General features: G+C 33.0%; 4 protein-coding genes across 4 annotated transcripts in view; 3 read left to right on the forward strand and 1 right to left on the reverse strand.

Annotated features, from left to right (window-relative positions):
* Positions 1-1,062, forward strand: part of HELRODRAFT_174791 (hypothetical protein) — a gene marked incomplete at both ends in the record, with an annotated part of 1,717 nt that extends 655 nt beyond the window's left edge. The window contains 2 exons of the mRNA XM_009022233.1: positions 1-508; positions 915-1,062. The exon at positions 1-508 is cut by the window's left edge and continues 655 nt beyond it. Of these exons, the coding sequence (XP_009020481.1) occupies positions 1-508; positions 915-1,062 (656 nt within the window). The remainder of the gene's footprint in view (positions 509-914) is intronic.
* Positions 1,063-1,691: 629 nt separating this feature from the next.
* On the reverse strand, positions 1,692-3,171 carry HELRODRAFT_192268 (hypothetical protein). Its single transcript, XM_009022234.1, has 5 exons — positions 3,066-3,171; positions 2,753-2,918; positions 2,466-2,574; positions 1,973-2,042; positions 1,692-1,861 (listed from the first exon to the last, which is right to left on the reverse strand). Exons 1-5 carry the CDS (start codon positions 3,120-3,122, stop codon positions 1,796-1,798), a joined length of 468 nt encoding a protein of 155 aa, XP_009020482.1. The 5' UTR covers positions 3,123-3,171; the 3' UTR covers positions 1,692-1,795.
* Positions 3,172-3,921: 750 nt separating this feature from the next.
* On the forward strand, positions 3,922-7,312 carry HELRODRAFT_192269 (hypothetical protein; the record flags this gene model as incomplete). The annotated part of the gene is made up of 5 exons (XM_009022235.1): positions 3,922-4,082; positions 4,275-5,017; positions 5,220-5,841; positions 5,912-6,303; positions 6,523-7,312. The coding sequence occupies 5 exons, from the start codon at positions 3,922-3,924 to the stop codon at positions 7,023-7,025; spliced, it is 2,421 nt and encodes an 806-aa protein (XP_009020483.1). The 3' UTR covers positions 7,026-7,312.
* An 8,784-nt stretch (positions 7,313-16,096) lies between these two features.
* HELRODRAFT_174795 (hypothetical protein) overlaps positions 16,097-18,487 on the forward strand; it is a gene marked incomplete at both ends in the record, with an annotated part of 19,321 nt that continues 16,930 nt past the window's right edge. The window contains 2 exons of the mRNA XM_009022236.1: positions 16,097-16,131; positions 16,687-18,472. Of these exons, the coding sequence (XP_009020484.1) occupies positions 16,097-16,131; positions 16,687-18,472 (1,821 nt within the window). The remainder of the gene's footprint in view (positions 16,132-16,686; positions 18,473-18,487) is intronic.

The following is an 18,487-nucleotide window of genomic DNA, read 5'->3' on the forward strand; positions in this document are numbered from 1 at the left end:
TGTGGGCCGATTGCAACATAATAAAATTAATATTTGTAAATAATGATGAAGAAGTCGAAGAGAAACTGCAAAGAAATTCGAGTGCCTGGTCTCGGGCTGCCACCCCATTTGTATTAGAAGATCTGACAGAATCACAAACTCATTCTTTCCTAACCACAAACTACATTCTAAGGAAAGATAAAAATAGCTACGCAGAGTCAAAAGATAAATCTATAAAACTAATCACTCCTGAAGATTCTGAAAAAATTTACGAATTAGTTGGGGGAAGGATCCTATATCTAGTAAGCATAAAGAGAGATTACATGAAAGGTTTCTCTCTCGATAGAATATTTTTAGATATGAAAGATAGAGAGAAAGAGAAGTTTATAAATGTATCAAGGAGGCCATCAACATGGAAGGTCATCTCATTGCTGAGGTCATTTCCTCACAAGTCCATGAAATTGTCAAAGTTAATTAAAGCAACTGACAAAGACGACGTTGATTATCTTTGCAAGTTGAATGTCATTAGGTTAGCTTAAAAAGAATTTTTTGATGCTGGTCAAATTTAAATCCAACTTCAATTTTGTAACATCTAATTTCACATAGCTAAAATTTTAATTTGTTATTTGCCATTTGGTAATATTTGTATGTTCAACTATTGTTAGAATTTTGATGATGTTTCTCATATATATATTATATATAAATATATATATACATACATACATATTCAAATATATATATATATACTTTTATCAATATCATGTGTTAATGAAATGTATATATTGTAAAAAACTATACATAATAAAAAGACATAAATATCACTATTTAATCAATATCAATTCAATCAATTATTCAATATTAATTAACATAGACAAAATAATCTAATAACGGTCATAGACCAATTTATCTTTGTTTTTCCCCCACAATCTGTACAGATTAGTGAGAGATGACATTGGCATAATGGTCAAGTTCAATTCAAAGCTAACGGAGAACGTAGTTGAAGAGCTGGAAATGTTATATCAAAGAGAACTTCAAGAACATAAGGAGCAATGTACATCCCCTAAAAAATCCCCAGTTTCCTAATTGCTGTTTTATTCGCAAACTTTTTTAAAAATAGTACACTAGCTTTGTTTGGTCGTGAATAAATGTGTGTATTTATATAAGTATTTGTATGTTGTATGCAAGTAGAGATATGATGCTGATGAATTATATTCATACAAAGGTTTCCACTACATCTCATTTTACTAATTAATCATCATAACCATCGTCATCATTCATTACCATCCTCAAAATGTTCAGCCTTGAATTTATTATACACTGTATATTTTTTACCTGGCATTTTTAGAGTATTGTCGCTTAGTTAAGTTTACTTCTTAAGTTATTTGTTTTATGTATATAAAATATTAATATATATATATATGTGTATATATATTGAATGTGTTCTTAGCTTTATTTATACTTACGTTTATACTTATATTTACGCTTCAGTTATATTGTTTAGTGTTTTAATTAATAATTTTCATTTTATCAAGTGTGTATACATATATGTACATATAGGTGTGTGTGTGTGTTGTTTATTGATGTACAAATGTACAGGTTTAATGCTATGCTCCATCTATTACATTTGTATCAAATTATGATTTAAAATGATTATTTCCTTATTTCCAATTAAATTATTGTTATAATGATAATTAATTATTATAAATAAATTATGAAGAAAGAAACAAAAGCTTAATAATAGTAATTAGATAATTTTGTGTCAAATTTGAAATTAGTTAGATGTTGTACATTGTACATTCACTCAAAATGATGAGGGCTATGGTGGGATTAATAATTTCTCAGCACTCTTTAAATAGAATTGTCCATCGTTTGTTGTGGCGTTCTGCGTGCAGAAAAAAAGATACTAGATAAAAACATGAATCATGTAGAGCTTAATTACTCACATAATTGTTATTTTACTATTTAATTGAATAAAAAAAATTCAGAAATTTACTTTATTGATTTCCTTTTGTCTTTTTTTGGACACAATCTCTTCCATCACTTCTCCGCTACCACGAATTAATCTGTTTCAAGGTTTTTTTTAGGACATAAAAAACTGTCAAATTAGGAAATAAATTTACTAATTAATCGAAATTTATAAAAAGCATTTTATAAATTTGTCACAGTTTGAAATATTTTAATGAATTAACAAGACATAGAGGCAGAGAGAATTACTTATTCAATAGAGTCGCATACACTTAGAACTCATTACCAAATGAACTTGTTGAGGCACAATCAATGAACAAATTTAAAGCAGGGATTGATTGTTGGATCAAATCAGCTGTGCTAGTATGCTCTTTGGATAACCTCCAGAACAGCATTATTGCTATTACTACTACTACATGTTTGTAGATATATATATATATATATATATATATATATTGATTAATGTATATATATATATATATATATATATATATATATATAGACAGGAATAAGTGATGTACCTATTTCTGCCTGTTTCTGGGTCGTAGATTCTTTTTAACTTTTTTTGTTCTTTATCCCATTCTTCCTTTGTCATTGGGGTTTTCATTTTTTTCATGATTCTTGAACATTCTATGAGATGAGATAATAAACTAATGTATTAATTGATTATATTAGGGAATTATAAAATTGAGATACTTATAAATTGAGTTATAAAACAATTAAAAATGAATGTTATGAATCTTAAAATCTTCTTAATAAAAAATTTTAACTTTATAAATTCTAGAATAAACTTAATTCCACAGCCCACCCTTAGTTTTTGGATCTTTTTGTTTTTGCAGTTGGCTAGATTGAATTAGAATCAATTTGCCAGGTTCTGGACCTACTAGCACATCACTGCATTTGTCTGAATGTGAATCTTCCCCACTTGAACTGCTACTACTTCTACTACTGCTTTTCTTTTTCTTGTGCTTTTTCTTTTTTACAGTTTTGGATTTCTTATTTTATAATATGTGATAATTGATTAATAATGAAATATTAATTTATTAGTACATACAGAATATTAATATTAATATAATTAATAGAAATATATTAAAAAACAAGTTTGTAGTCTCCGAGATTACCTTTTTCTTCTTCTTTTTCTCAGAGTTGCCGTCTTCGTTTTCGCGTTTTCTTTTCATTTAGTATAGGTCTTATCTTATGTTGCTAAATTTTAAAAATTGAAAAAATTTGGCATACTAAAAGTGAATTCTACCTAAATTATAATTTTATGGACAGAAAAATCTCAGCTGACTAATGCATTTCTTTTTGAAACTTCATTTTTTGAAAAAATTTTAGTTTTATATTATAATTTAATATATTTGTTTAATTTAAATTTAATTTTTTTGTTTCAAGCAACTATAAACACATAAATAAGCACTTATTTGCAATTTTGTTTATAAATTGACTGAAACGTTAATGGCTGTCCATAATAATTTGAACATTTCGAAAACATTGCCTACATGTATTTTCTTGTAAAAATTATTCAAAGTTATTCGTTGAAAATAAATTATCCGAGAAAGAAATATAAACCGACAATATCGTTTTTAGTGGTATATTAACGCGTTAGTAAGCATTTTAATAATTTTTGGTCTACTTGTTACAAAATTATGTTTTTTAGTTTTCACTTTTTCCCTTCTCTACATTACAAACTGCACTATCAGTCTAACTTACTAACACTAACTGAACCCAAACGTGATTTGAACAAACAAAGCATTGAATATTGTTATAATATCAGCCTATCAATTAACTAAATGGCATTTTTATAGCATTTTAGCATTAATTAAATATAATCATTATTATAATTATAAAATATAAATACTTTTTTCTACAAAATACTCATTAAAAAACTTAAACATTTGGTTAGTTCTTCATTAGTAGTCTCATTTAATTTTTTTCATTAGGAATTGTTGAACTTGAAGTCATTAAAAGTTTTCAACCATGGAGAATTTCATTGGTTGTTTAGTGTCTTTGGACTGTGGCAAGACACTTGGAACCTACCAAGGTCAGATTGAATCTATTGATGCTGTTCAAAGTACAGTGACTTTAGTTAGGTTGTTCAGGAATGGGGTGCCGTATCAATTGCCCCAAGTCACTATCAGGTTGGTTTGTTAATGTTGCATTTATTGTCTTCATGTAAGTGAACTGTATCTTCAGTATATGATATGAACATTCATTTTTGCTAACATTGTTTAATTTTTTAAAAATTGAAACCAGAAAATTCGAGCGGCACTGTTTTTTTTAGAAGTTTAAACATTCACATTTGTAATAATAATTTATGATTTTCACCACAGATCTGAAGATATTAATGACTTGAAAATCATAAAATATGCTGACTTAGTGAATAAAGAGAGTAATGAATATTCCCACTCACATGCATCTAATCTGACATCAATGTTAACAGCAACTACATCAATTACAACAACAATCCAAATATCTTCTGAACCAGCTGTAGCTCCAATTATGGCTCCAGTGCAGCCAGCAAACAGCACAAAAATTGATCTTCCTTCCATGTTTTCCAAAACGAAATATTTCCAAAGTTTAGATGCAGCTAAGCATGACAGCTACTATTCATCGATGAAAGCTCCAGCAGCTAATAAGCCATACAATAAGCAGCATGCCAATATTTCAAGTGATGATTTTATACACGAACAGATTTTTACTAATCAGAGCAGACGACATAAAACGAGCATTACTCCGCCGAATAACTTTGGCAGACAACATTACTGTAGCGAACTTGAGGATAGTTTTAACAACCTGAACAAAACTGAAGATAACCAAAGACAGAAAATGAACAAATCATTCAATCCTTATCATCAGTTTTCACTGACTTCTACGAAGACAACCACACAATCAGGTGTTACATTCACCAGTTCACCAAACTACAACACTCAGCAACAACAACAAAATCCGAAAATGGTTTCTAATTACAAAGGTTCAACTAAGGATAGTCATGCCAACAGAAATCAGCTGTTGAAAATTTCAAATTCGTTCACAGAGCCGTATGGCACCCACGCTAGCATGCATTCACACAAAGGTGTTTTTGTTTCTTTGTTGTTTTTGATGTCTTTTTACTTGTAATTTTCAATTCATTGCTTCACAAAGCCTGTAGGTTCACATTTTTTAGCATTCATTCTTGAGAAACAGTGGGTGGTTGGATGTTATTTTTGTCAATATACAATGGTATTTCACATTTGCATCTAATTCATACTAACAACTAATGCATTTTTGACGTGCAGCTCACGAATCCTCTAACCAGTCACCATCACGAAAACCTCGCAACACACCGAAACGAAACAACTCGGACTGTTTCAACAACTGTGATGACAACTTCAAAGACGATTTCGACTTTGAGAAAAATCTTGCCCTCTTCGACAAAGCAGCAGTGGCAATGGAGATAAATTCAGCAGCCAACTCTGCACAGCTGACCACAACAATGGCGGCCGCCCCATCAGGCCACAGCAACGTCAAACAACAACTACTTTTCAATGCATCACTCATCCCAGAGCGGGAACCAAAGTATAAATGCGATGAGAATATTCTAAGGGGGATTAAAACATCAAAGAGGCAGATCTATTTTCCGGATGCCCAACAAAGCCAACCACCGAAGCAGTTTACTTACAACAGCACGCTACAGCAGCAGAAGCACAACATTCAGCAACAACAACTGCCTGTGAATCATTTGATACTGGGGGAGTACAAGACCGATGCTGAACTGATTGTGCCAGGGCTGTCCAAGAACTTCCGAGCCAAATTATTTACCACGTCGAGTAGGTGGGGCTTCAGCTTGTTGAGGCTTGTTGAAGCATTTGGTCGGGGCGTGTGTGAAGCTGTCATTCAGTACTTGGGTGGCTGTGCAAGGTTTAGCTAATTTTGTTTTCTGTCCTTTGTCTGTATGTATTAGCATAAAATAAATTTAATATCTGTGTAGATTTGAAGAGAAGAATGCCCACCAGAGACCGACCATTGTGTACCTGGTTGGTTCTCGATCCTGGCAATCTGCCTCGGCCCTCAACAGCGCCCGACATCTCGCCAACCGATCCGCCAATGTTTTTGTCTATGAAACGTCTCCATCGTTACTTACGTCGTCTACTGCGACAACATCGCTAGGCAAGAAGCGACCCTCGCAGAAGAGATCAAACTCCACTCTTACATCTACATCGTCCAGCACTAAGAAGAAAAATGATAGCGACGATCGTGGTGGCGGGGATGATAACGACGACGACGACGGCGCTGATGAACACGATGAAAACGAAGCCATGTATGCAGAAGAGTTGGAACTCTTTCAAATGACCAGCGGTCTTAAGATTAAGAATTCTGTAGGTCAGTTTTCAGTTTTTGTTTCTCATTCTTTCTTTCTCTCTTTTTTATTTTAGTTTTTTTACTTTCGTTCTTTCTCTCTTTCTCTGACCCTTATTCTTCTCTTCTCGTTTTTGCTCTGCTCAAGTTATTTCCATCCTTTACCTGCTTATATTCACTTTGGAATCTGGCTTACTGATTTTTCTACTAACGACACCAGTTTAAACCACCCGCAAAATTCAGATTTTCAGAAACTTGGCAGCGTCGATCTGATAATCTCCACGCTCGACATCGAGGCAAACTCCGACGACAACAACACAGCCAACCTCCCGTCGGCAGCAGCAGCCACAGCAGCAGCGACAACAACGTCAGCAACGACTTCCTTTCCTTCAACTACAACCAAGACAGCGTCAATTATCAACATCATCGATATCACGTCGAAAAAGTTGACGTTACAGCAGCAGCAACAGCTGCAAGTTAAGCAGACTAACTCCTACGCCATTCACTGGGCAAACTCCAGCAAGGCTCCAGTATTTTCTATAGAGCCGTCAGCCATGCTCAAAGAGACATCTGTCCCTTATAAGAGGTCCTTCTTCTGCGCCCTTCCACCCTGGTTTGATGGTCTGAATGTGGGGCAAATTAGTTTATGTGACCCCGGCTGGCCCGTCAAAATTTTCAACGAAGTCGGCCTCGCTTATAATTCTCCATTTCAGGATAAGTTTTTTGTTAGTTTGCATCCGGTTTAAACTGGGTGCTTGTGTGTGTGTGTGTGTGTGTGTGTGTGTATGTGTATGTGTGTGTGTGTGTGTGAGTGGAGAGGAGGAAGAGAGAGAGAAAGAGAATGGGAGAGAGAGAGAGACAGAAAGAGAGAGAGAGAGAGAGAGAGAGATGGGATTGAGGTGTGTTAGATAATTATATCAGTTGCTATTTACATGCTGTCGTCGTTTGTGAGTGTATTGTGCTGAGGTGTTGTTTTGCGCGCATGTGATAGGATTGAATAGTTGATTGATTGATTGGTTGGTGGATTGATTGATTGATTTGTTGGTTGGTTGATTGATTTGTTGGTTGGTTGGTTGGTTGGTTGATTGATTGGTCAGCCAGATTTAACTTGCTTAGAACATTCTCATTGTGTTATCTCTGGTCATCTGACAATAAATCTACACAAATAAATGAATATATGCGTGTATATATGTATGTGTGCGTATATATGTGTGTGTGTGTTTAGTTTTTACGTCTATGTATGTATGTTTGTAAGTATGTATGTATGTATGTTAAAACCAAATGAGTGACACTGAACCGTCAAACATCAAGTAACAAATGGATTAACACTTTGATTTGTCGTTATTTGCACATGTCGGCATTCAGTTGGATATTTTCAAGCACACAGACACGCAGGAACCGCTGCAACAAGCACGAAATGTGGTTAGTTGCGAAAAACAGTTCCCTGCTGTCACCTGATCTGATGCTGATCATTTTACATATTGCCTTAAGAAATTTAAGGGTGTTGGGGTCCATCGGGCCGAGAACCTCGATACATATTGGCAAGAATTCCATCGAGGGGAGGGCGTTCCCATATTTTTTCATTTTCTCGTCCGCTGCTCTGAATGTATGTATGTATGTATGTATGTATGTATATATGTATGTATGTATGTATGTATGTATGTATGTATGTATGTATGTATGTAGTTTATGCAAATGTGTGTATGAATAAACATATGTATGTAGTTTATATGAATGTTTGTGTATATGTATGTAATGTTTTTTTGCATGTTATTTCTTATTTATACAAACATGTGTATATATGTGTGTATGTGTGTGTATATACACGTACATTTATGTATGCTTATATATACAAACATGTATGTTTGTATGTATGTATGTATTTGTGTGTATGCATGAACGTATGTATGTAGTATTTAAGTATGTATGTTTGTTTGTATGTTTGTTTGTTTGTATGTTTGTTTGTTTGTATGTATGTATTTATGTTTTAGTGTATGTATGTATTTTGAAGTGAAGCTTCTACTATGTTTTCTGTATTAGCCAACCCACCATTCTTATTAACTGGTTTCATCATTTTTAGCTTAAAACTCGGAGCATTCTATTTAAAATTTAAATTCACTTTTATTAGTATAATTTTTAATATACACACACACACACATGTAATATTAAATGGTTTATTTTATTTTAACGAACTAATTGACAATGGTAGAATGAATGAATTAATTATTGAATGAATGAATGAATGAATGAATGAATGAATGAATGAATGAATGAATGAATGAAAATTACTATTAGTCTTAATTCCGTTATATCTTTATCAACCTCATCATCATCATCAACGTCATTTGCTTACCATATATTAAAAAAAAATGAATTTCTTCTAGATTAAAAAAAATAGTAAATGTACATTTTTATTTTAAATACATTCATATTATTATTAAATAAATATAAAATTATAATATAAATATTTAAAAAAATGAATAAATGAGTGAATAAAGAGTTAAACAATGTAATTTTTCTTTCTATAAAACTATATATATATATGTGTGTGTGTGTGGGCGACTTTGCGCGTGTCTAATTTAAAAACATAAAAAGCGGAAATATAAAATGTTTTTAATACTGATTAAAAAGAGGTTTTAAAATGGCGATGTTTTGTAAAGAAAAAATGAATTTTAATAGATTAAATTATAGTAAGCTTATTTACGACCGCAATTTTAATAATAATAATATTATTATTTTTTATTTTTATTCTTTTTCATTTTCCTCAAAGATTGTGGCTGGTTTAAAACTTCGTTCGACTCCTTGACTGATTGCTTTTCATTCTCAACCAACAAATCGTGGTTCTGTTGTTCCGGATTGTTGGTTATCAATCAATCATTCATTCACTCATGCATTCATTCATTCATTCATTCATTCATTCATTTATTCACTAACAGACGAAGAATGCCATTGTAAAGCTTCCTTTTCAATCTCCAGTCTCTTATCATCCTATATATATATAATGACAATATCAATAATAATAGTAATAATAATATTAATAATAAAATAATAATAATTATTATCTTAATTATTATTACGATGTGATTGATGAAGAGACAGGCGGGTATCCAGAGGGTCAAGGAGACGACCAATACCATGCCAACAATGTTGTTCTTCATGAAAGTTACTGATTGGTTGGATGGTTGGTTGGTTGACTGATTGGTTGGTTTATTGATTGGTTGGTTGGTTTGTTAGTTGATTGATTGATTAACTGGTCGGTTGGTTGATTGATACACTGACTGATTGATTGTTGGTTGATTGATTAATAATGGCAATTAAAATTTTAACAGAGTAGTAATCTTAATTATCAACCAAATTCGTTGATGTCTTTGAACTCGATGACTGACCAGAGTCTTTTTATCGGGCTGATCTCCGTCAGCCTACATACGCCCTGTGTGATTGGTTGTTCGACTGGTTGAATGATTGATTGATTGGTTGAATGATTGATTGATTGGTTGAATGATTGATTGATTGGTTGAATGATTGATTGATTGGTTGAATGATTGATTGATTGGTTGAATGATTGATTGATTGGTTGAATGAATGATTGATTGCTTGGGTGAATGATTGATTGGTTGATTGATTGGTTAATTGATTGGTTGGTTGTTTGATTAATTAATCAAGAAACTAAAAGAAAATTTATTTTACTCAGTCAATCAAAATCAACCAATCGCCTTAATGAATACCAGTAAAAGTAAACCTACTAGTTGACAATCAATCACTGAGCCAATTAATCACTCAATCAACCAATGACTCAATCAATTAATCAATCAATCACTTAATCAATCAATTAATCACTCAATCAATCACTCAATCAGTCAATCAACCTACTTTATAACAGAGCCCATTATTACATGCATAGCCATCCGGGTTGTAGTGAGCTTTCGCGTCATTTTTATAATATGGCGAACATTTATTATTATTATTGTTTTTATTATTGCTGTTATTGTTATTATTGTTATTATTATTATTTGTAGTTGGATTTCGGCAGCATAAAAGGCAAGAATTAGGATCTGACGATGATTGTGAGGGTTATATTGAAGATGATAGCAGCATATACACACATTTAATACATACATACAGACATACATACATCCACACACACACACACACACACACACACACACACACACACACACACACACACACACACACATACATACATACACACATACATACACACACACACACACACACATACATACATACACACACATACATACATACATACATCCATATATACACACACATAAATACATACATACCGTCACACAAACAACTTTCCAGGTTATGGTATTCACATGTATTCACACAGACACCGCCTTTGCAAAAACCTTCTGCTTTATTTCTGCGTTAATTGAACAACAACATTCGCAACAACAATAGTAATAATAATAAAAACATCAATTACAATAATGATGATGATTGTTATCATGATAATGATGATGATGAGGATGGCGATGATGATGATGATGATGATGAAGATGGCGATGATGATGACGATGATGATGATGAAGGTACCTGGCGGAACAAGGGCTTTTTTCATTTTTCGGTTCGAGCTTTGGACAGACCGCATCAACACCGCTGAATGGATGAATGAATGAATGGATGAATGAATGGATGAATGAATGCATGGATGAATAAATAAGTGAGTGAATGAATAAACGAATGAATGAATGGGTGGGTACACGAAAGAATGGATGAATGAACGAACAAACGAATGAATGAATGCATAGCATATAGAACGAATAATAATAAGTTAACTAAAATAATAACATTGATAAAAATAGTAATAATAATAATAATAATAAAAGTAATAATAATAATAAATTATAGTAATAATAAAAACCTGCAATATGCGATTTCATTGCACTGACTCTCGTTCCTACATTGAGTTGATCTGTTGGCATACTTGCAATCGTGGCAACATTCATTATGCATGTCACTGTGGGATTTGTTCATTCACTCATTCGTTCATTCATTCATTCACTCATTCGTTCATTCATTCATTCACTCATTCGTTCATTAATTCATCCATCCATTTTGACCTGCAAGATGCATTTGGGATGAGTTTGCAATCTCTGGTGCAGCATTTGAGATTGGATTTGACGTGCCCTTCGTCGCACTCTTCTCCATCTTCAGTCTTGTAATTGCCACAAAAGATCGTTTTAACTTCTGTACGTGTGTGTGTGTGGTTGTGAATGTGTGTGTGTGAATGTGTGTGTGGGTATGTGTGCGTCCATTTTGTGTATGGGTGTGTTAGCGTGTGTGTAATTTTTAACTAAGTGAACGAGCGAATGATGGTTGATTTGTTTTTAACCGATTGGTTGGTTGGCAAGTGCGAAAAAGTGCAATTGAACGAATGAATGAATGTATGGATGGATGAATGAATGAATGAACAAATAAAAAATGAATGAAGATAGAATGAGAAAAGAATGAATGATCACAAACCGACAAAACACAATTTCGCTTTGTTTCTCAGAACTGACGTGATTTCAACAACACTACACTGTGAGAATTTCTAAGAAAAAAATTAATTATAACTATAATTTTTAATAATAATTATTATTATTATAAGCAGCAGCAGTAGTGGTAGCAGCAGTAGCAGCAGCAGTGGTGGTAGCAGCAGCAGTAGTAGCAGCAGTAGCAGCACCTTATTGTTAGGTTCATAGCCAGTAACGGCAATAGGGTACATGAGGTAGTGTCCGTCTTTGTCCTGCTCTCCAGAGCATGAAGCTTCCATGTCGTGATGGCTGCCAAAACTGTGGCCTGCAAATCAATCAGTCAATCAATCATTCATTCATTCATTCAATCAATCATTCATTCAATCAAGTAACTAATCAGTCAATCAGCCAGTCAGATGATGATGATAATAATGATGATAATGATAATGATTACTTACCTAATTCTATTTTTCGAGAAATCCAGGTTGGAACAGAGAAGGAGAGGGAGAAAGAGAGATAACGTTTGAAATAAAATTTTAAATTCAATAAATAACTAAATGTATAAATGAATGAATGCATGAGCGAATGAACGAACGAACGAACAAATGAATGAATGAGTAAACTAATAGATAAACGAAACAAGAAAAAAAATCGGACCGTGAGCAATAACGAGTGCAGCCTGAAGGGATGGAATCCTCACAACGTAACTATTTTTGAAAGTCGTGAAGCCGGTGTTTGTGTAGCCATTTGCTGATAAAACTAATGATTGATTGTTTGATTGATGGATAGATAGATAGATTGATTGATGGATAGATTGATTGAATGGTTGGTTGATTGATGGATTAATTGGTTGATTGAATGGTTGATTGGTTAAGTAGAGAATTGTTTAGTTTGTTTGTCGGCTGATCGTTTGAATGGTTAGCGATTGCTTGATAGATTGATAGACAAGTTGAATAATTTGACAAACTAAAAAAGAGAAAAAGAATGAAAAAGAGATGGAAATGAAGAGAAAGAGAGAAAGAGAGAAAGAAAGAGGGAGAGAAAGTAGGATAGAGAAGGAGAAAAAAAAACTCACACACAAACACAAAAGACTAACAAGTTGAACAAATCCCACCAGAGCTAACGAATCCAGTTTCGGATACCCAGGGTTTGGCCAGATTCGATAGTCCCAGTGTATCGTTATCCATGGATTGTGCGCTAAACAAATGACCCAGGCAGTAGTTAGGTAGGTCCGCAGAGAAACTAGAACTACTAAAATACTGAATGTGTGTGTGTGTTTGTGCGTGTGTGTGCGTGTTTGAGTGTGTTTGTTTGTGTGTTGATACGAAATAATAACGCGATGATATAAGAGGTTATTTATTACAAAGATATCTAATGAAGATGTTGGTAAAATCGGTGATGATGAAGATGATACATATTGAATTAAGATAATGATAATCAATAAAGACCATGATACTGATATCAAAAACAATGATACTGATATCAAAAATGATGATACTGATATCAAAAATGATAATACTGATATCAAAGTTGATGATGATACCTTGAGAAATAAGGAGGGATTGCGACTGGCTCCAGTTTTATGGTTGTAGTGGTGCCTGATGTTGCTATAGTTCTTGTGTACAATCAGCTGTGTGTTTGTACGTGTGTGTGTTTGTATGTATGTGTGCGTGCGTGAGTGTGTGTGTGTGCGTGCGCGTGTGTGTGTGTGTGTGGACGAACTTGTCCAATTTGAAATCCAAATCCGCTTCCACATTCGCCAAACGAGTGATGCTTGTATATTCCATTCATTTGATCAATTAAGGAAATCTGTATGTATGTGTGTGTGTATGTGTGTATGTGTGCATGTATGTATGTATGTGTGCATGTATGTATGTATGTATGTATGTATGTATGTATGTATGTATGTATGTATGTATGTATGTATGTATGTATGTATGTATGTATGTATGTATGTATGTATGTATGTATGTATGTATGTATGTATGTATGTATGTATGTATGTATGTATGTATGTATGTATGTCTGCATGCAGGTTAAAGTAGATTTTATTAGTATTTCCATTCAATATGCAGCCATCAAAAACAACATCATCATCATCATCATCATCATCACCACTATCATCATCGTCATCATCATCACCACCACCATCATCATCATTACCATAATCCTCATGGTCTCATCATAGTTTGAATGGCCGACGTCCTCATAAAAAGATGCATCTGCTACCAGGTAAAGCGGGCAAATTTTATGCTCTTTGTTGTCGCAAGCAGACGACGACGACGAAGAGTAGTAGTTGGGAGAGCGTTTGTTGATGTTGTGGTAGCCTGTGGTTGTTGTTGATGTTGTTGTTGATGTTTATGATGTTGTTGCCGTTACTGTTTAAGATGATGATGATGTTGTTGTTGATGTTGTTGTTGTTGATGATGTTGTTGATGATGTTGTTGACGGAGGTGATGTTGTAGTTGTTGTTGCTGCTGATGGTAATGGTGTTGACGTTGACGAAAAGAAATCTATAATCAACCGCTGTAAAGACATCAAAATCATCGCAATGCTGCTACTGCTACCACTACAACTGCTAGCTACAACAACTACTGCTACTACTGCTGCTGCTACTACAACTACTCCGAGTAATTTGTTTCTACCTTTAAGATTATCCGTTCCTTCGTTATGAACTGGACAAAAAACTTTCTTTTTATCTTCTTTACTGCAAATAATAATAATAATAATAATAATAATAATAATAATAATGACAACAACAATAATAATAATAAAATATACAATAACTTTTTTCCAAATGCTTTAATATCAGATGACCGATAAATGATCCATTTTTCTTCCGAGTCATTATTATTATTATTATTATTATTATTATTATTATTATTATTATTATTGTTATTTTTGTTATCATCGTCATCATCGTCGTCGTCATTGTTTCTCTTTTTGCTATCATAATCAGGAGGAATATATCGATTGAGTGGCTAGTGGGGATGTTGAAAATGATATCAAATTGGTGAGAACATCACCTTAATCATCATCATCGTCGTCGTCATCATCATCATCATCATCGTCGTCATCATAACTACCTCCATGTAGTAATTATCGTCACTGCTATATACAGCCATGCTATCCAGAACATTATCTTCATCATCTTTATAGACAGCACTTGCATACGAGGAACTTTCAAAACCTTTTGTGTGTGCGTGTGTGTGTGTGCGTGCATGTGTGTGTGTGTGTTAGTATGAGTGTGTACGTTTGTATGTCTGTGTGTTGTGTGTATGCGTGTGTGTCTGTGTGTACGTGTGTGTGCACCTTCAACATAGCCGTGATAGAGATGTAACTTATCTCTGTCAACTTTAACTTCACGTATGTTGTCACTTTCGTCGCTTTCGAAGGCCTTGAAATTTGGCGCCAAAATTGATGACGATGATGTTGGCGATGATAATGATGATTTCAGAAGGTTTAGTTTCATTTTCCTGCAAGGTTTATCAATTATTAGCTAATTTCGTTAACACAAAATACACTACTACCACTACTACTACAACTGCTATTACCACTACTACTACTACTGCTGCTGCTGCTACTACTATTGCTACTACACCACTATTATTAGCAACAATAATAATAATAGTAGTAGTAGTAGTAGCAATGAAAATATCAACATTACAGGCTTGTCTTACTTACTTATTTCGAAATTTAAACTCAAAACTTCTGTGGTTGACATTTTGTTCTGGGGACCTTCTCCTAATTTTGTGGTGAAAAGTGTACTCATCTGATATTTCGTAGTATTGGAAGAGCTCGTCTAAAGATTTTAGTTCTTTGTTCCGGCTGTTTCTCTTTGCTACTATTGTTGTGTCTGCATTGATTGATTGATTAATTAATTAATTAATTAACTATATATATATACTAATAATAGCTACGACAAATACATTAACAATAAAAATAATAAAAGTTCTTATTCGCGGTATTATTTAACTATTATGAAACTAACTATCTATAGTGTGTTTTGTTGCACTATGTATATATATATATATACTATATACATTGCATGTTTAGTACCCAAGTTTGTGAAAATCAAATAAAAATATGACAAATAATTTATTTTTTACTACCACTAGCCTGATATTATGTAGAGAAAAGTGATGAAGAATAAAACACACGAATCGAACTTAGTCATATTTGAAATGCAAAAGTATAAAACTGAAGTGTAGAGTGACACTAAATTAAAATCTGCCTAACAGAAGTTTGAGCAATATAGTTTAAGGATCTAACAATTAATGGGAAATTCCACTGTAATGTGATTAACTAATTATAAATTTAGTTACCATTACAAAATGTTACTATATTTCGTCGGTAAAAATAAGTTTCTGTAAGTATTAAAAACCCAAAATTGTTTAATTTTTACATTTTACATTTTACTTGTTGCTTTTGGAAAGAAATTAGCATATAAGACACATTTTTCAGGTATAAAATGATTAGGTGAAAGTTCACTTTTACTTATTTTGTGCTCAGGTGCTTTTTGTTTACCAGGTGTTCTGTGCAACTATGGCAACCGTAGAATAGTACAAATTTCAATTGAGGACAGAACCGCTTCAAATTTATTCAAAATGCAAGTTTTTTATTCATTTTATTAAAATAAAATTATTTTTTAGAGTTCTTGAACTACCAATTGTCGTGATAGCTCATTTCTGAGCATTTCTTTACTACATTATTAAGCTTTACTGCTTTACTTTATTTACGCTTACGGTTCACGCCTTTGGCGGACTTGGCTTACCTGGCTCACTTACGGACGTACACAGTTGTCTTTTCAACAAAGAATTTGTGAAAAAAAGCTTATTAACGCCGCTTTGTTTAAAAATATCTAATAATTTCATTGACAAATAATCAAATATTCAATTTATTTTATTTTATTTGCATTTTGCAGGTCTGAAAATATAAGGCCAGTCATAGAGTTGCTATGTAAAATTTTAGAAGACCACGAAATTTGCTTAATTAGAGCAGAAATTTTTAGGAAAGCTAAATTTGACACGAATTCAGTAACGCCTGCATTTTGGCAGTTACTTCATAACACTCTACAATATTGTAATAACGTTAAAATAAATGAAAAAAGCACTGAAAATGATGTCAAAAATGTTTTCAATGATGACTCAAACACTTCTACTTCCACAAACAACGCTAAACTTCAACAAAAAGTGCCACAAACTAATATCGAACATTACGTTAATTTTGTAAAATTTGAATTACTGAAGAAAAGATACCTGTCGAAGGAGTTGATGAGGCTTCCATTGGACATGTCATCAGGCAGTAGAGAGTTGTTACTCGCTTTTGCTTGGATTTTCGGGAAGGAAAACCTAATCTCAACTTTTATTCATAAAAAAATTACACTATTTAACGACAGCGAAAGTGGCCTTATTAATTTGTACGGCCTCCCCAGTTTAGGGATTAGTGAAGAGAAAAAAGATGATGAAAAACCTGATGAATTCAACTCAAGCGTTGATTTATTCTCAAAAATTCAGCACTTAATTCTCTTCAACAACAAAATAAGATTAAACCTGTGCAGGTTGTTTAGCATGAGAAAAGAACTGCACATGAAGAAACACATTTTGTACGAATCCAGCTGGAATAATCATACAAGAGTACCCCACTCGCAGTTGCCTAATCACCTATTTCTTTACGAGGTAGAACTTTTGAGAGATCCTGAAAAACTTGAAAAATACATCCAACTGTTGAATTTAGACAACCAAAGGTTAGAAAGATTGCTTGATTGGAAGAAAGTTGAAGAGAAATTCTGGAGATGGATGGACAGTGTCTTAGATGCTAAATTCATTGATAACAACAACAACAACAACAACAACAACAACAACAACAACAACAATAATAATAATGATAATAATAAGGATGATGATAATGAAGATGAAGATTTTATAGGCGGGAATGATTTGAAATTAGATTTAAACTTTTTTCAATTTGAAGACAAGTTAACCACCGAATTATGCAATAAACACGATCAGCTGGAGAAATATTTTAACAGCAACAACAACAACAACGATAATAATAATAATTATTATAAAAATTATAACAATAATAATTATAGTAACGATGATGATGATGACGGGGAAGAACGGGATGATGGTGATGATGATGAAGATGAAGCCATCAAAAATCTAAACGAGTTACTAAAACTAGTGGATAGAAAAATCGAACAACATAGAATGAATATAAACAACAACAATAATAAAAATAACAACAACAACAACAATAATAATAATAATCTTATAAATTCTAACGACTACTCATTTGTATATACTGGTCCAGTTTACAACGACAACAATAATGATGATAAAGGTAACGATAATAATAAAGACGATGACGATGATAAGAACAATAATAATAATAATAAAAATAATAATAATGATGAAGATGATGTTGATGATGATGACGACGATGACGACGATAGTGATGAGTTCATAAGTAAATTCAGAGAATTATTAGACAGCATTCCTGATAAAAAATCATCAGCAGCAGCAACTATAACAGCTGCAGCGGTTGAAGCAGTAGCAGTAGCAGCAGCAACATCAAAAGCAACTACACCATCAATATCATCATCAAAATCAACTCCAACAACAACAAAAACTGCAACATTTTACGAGGACATAGAACGGGAGACAAAGATCTTGCGGCAGCTGGTGAATAAATTAGAAAATGATCTGGTTCAAAAAAAATCC

This window comes from Helobdella robusta (genome assembly GCF_000326865.2).
Source record: "Helobdella robusta unplaced genomic scaffold HELROscaffold_31, whole genome shotgun sequence".
In the NCBI taxonomy this organism is placed as follows: Eukaryota; Metazoa; Annelida; class Clitellata; order Rhynchobdellida; family Glossiphoniidae; genus Helobdella; species Helobdella robusta.

Excerpts from the sequence above, each read along its gene's own strand:
- HELRODRAFT_192268 (XM_009022234.1), bottom strand. The coding sequence starts at position 3,122 with ATGAAAAGAAAACGCGAAAACGAAGACGGCAACTCTGAGAAAAAGAAG. Across the intron at positions 2,919-3,065 it reads AGAAAAAGAAGAAGAAAAAG|AAAAAGCACAAGAAAAAGAA; the intron begins GTAATCTCGGAG and ends ACTGTAAAAAAG. Across the intron at positions 2,043-2,465 it reads CCAGAAACAGGCAGAAATAG|ATTAATTCGTGGTAGCGGAG; the intron begins GTACATCACTTA and ends ACCTTGAAACAG.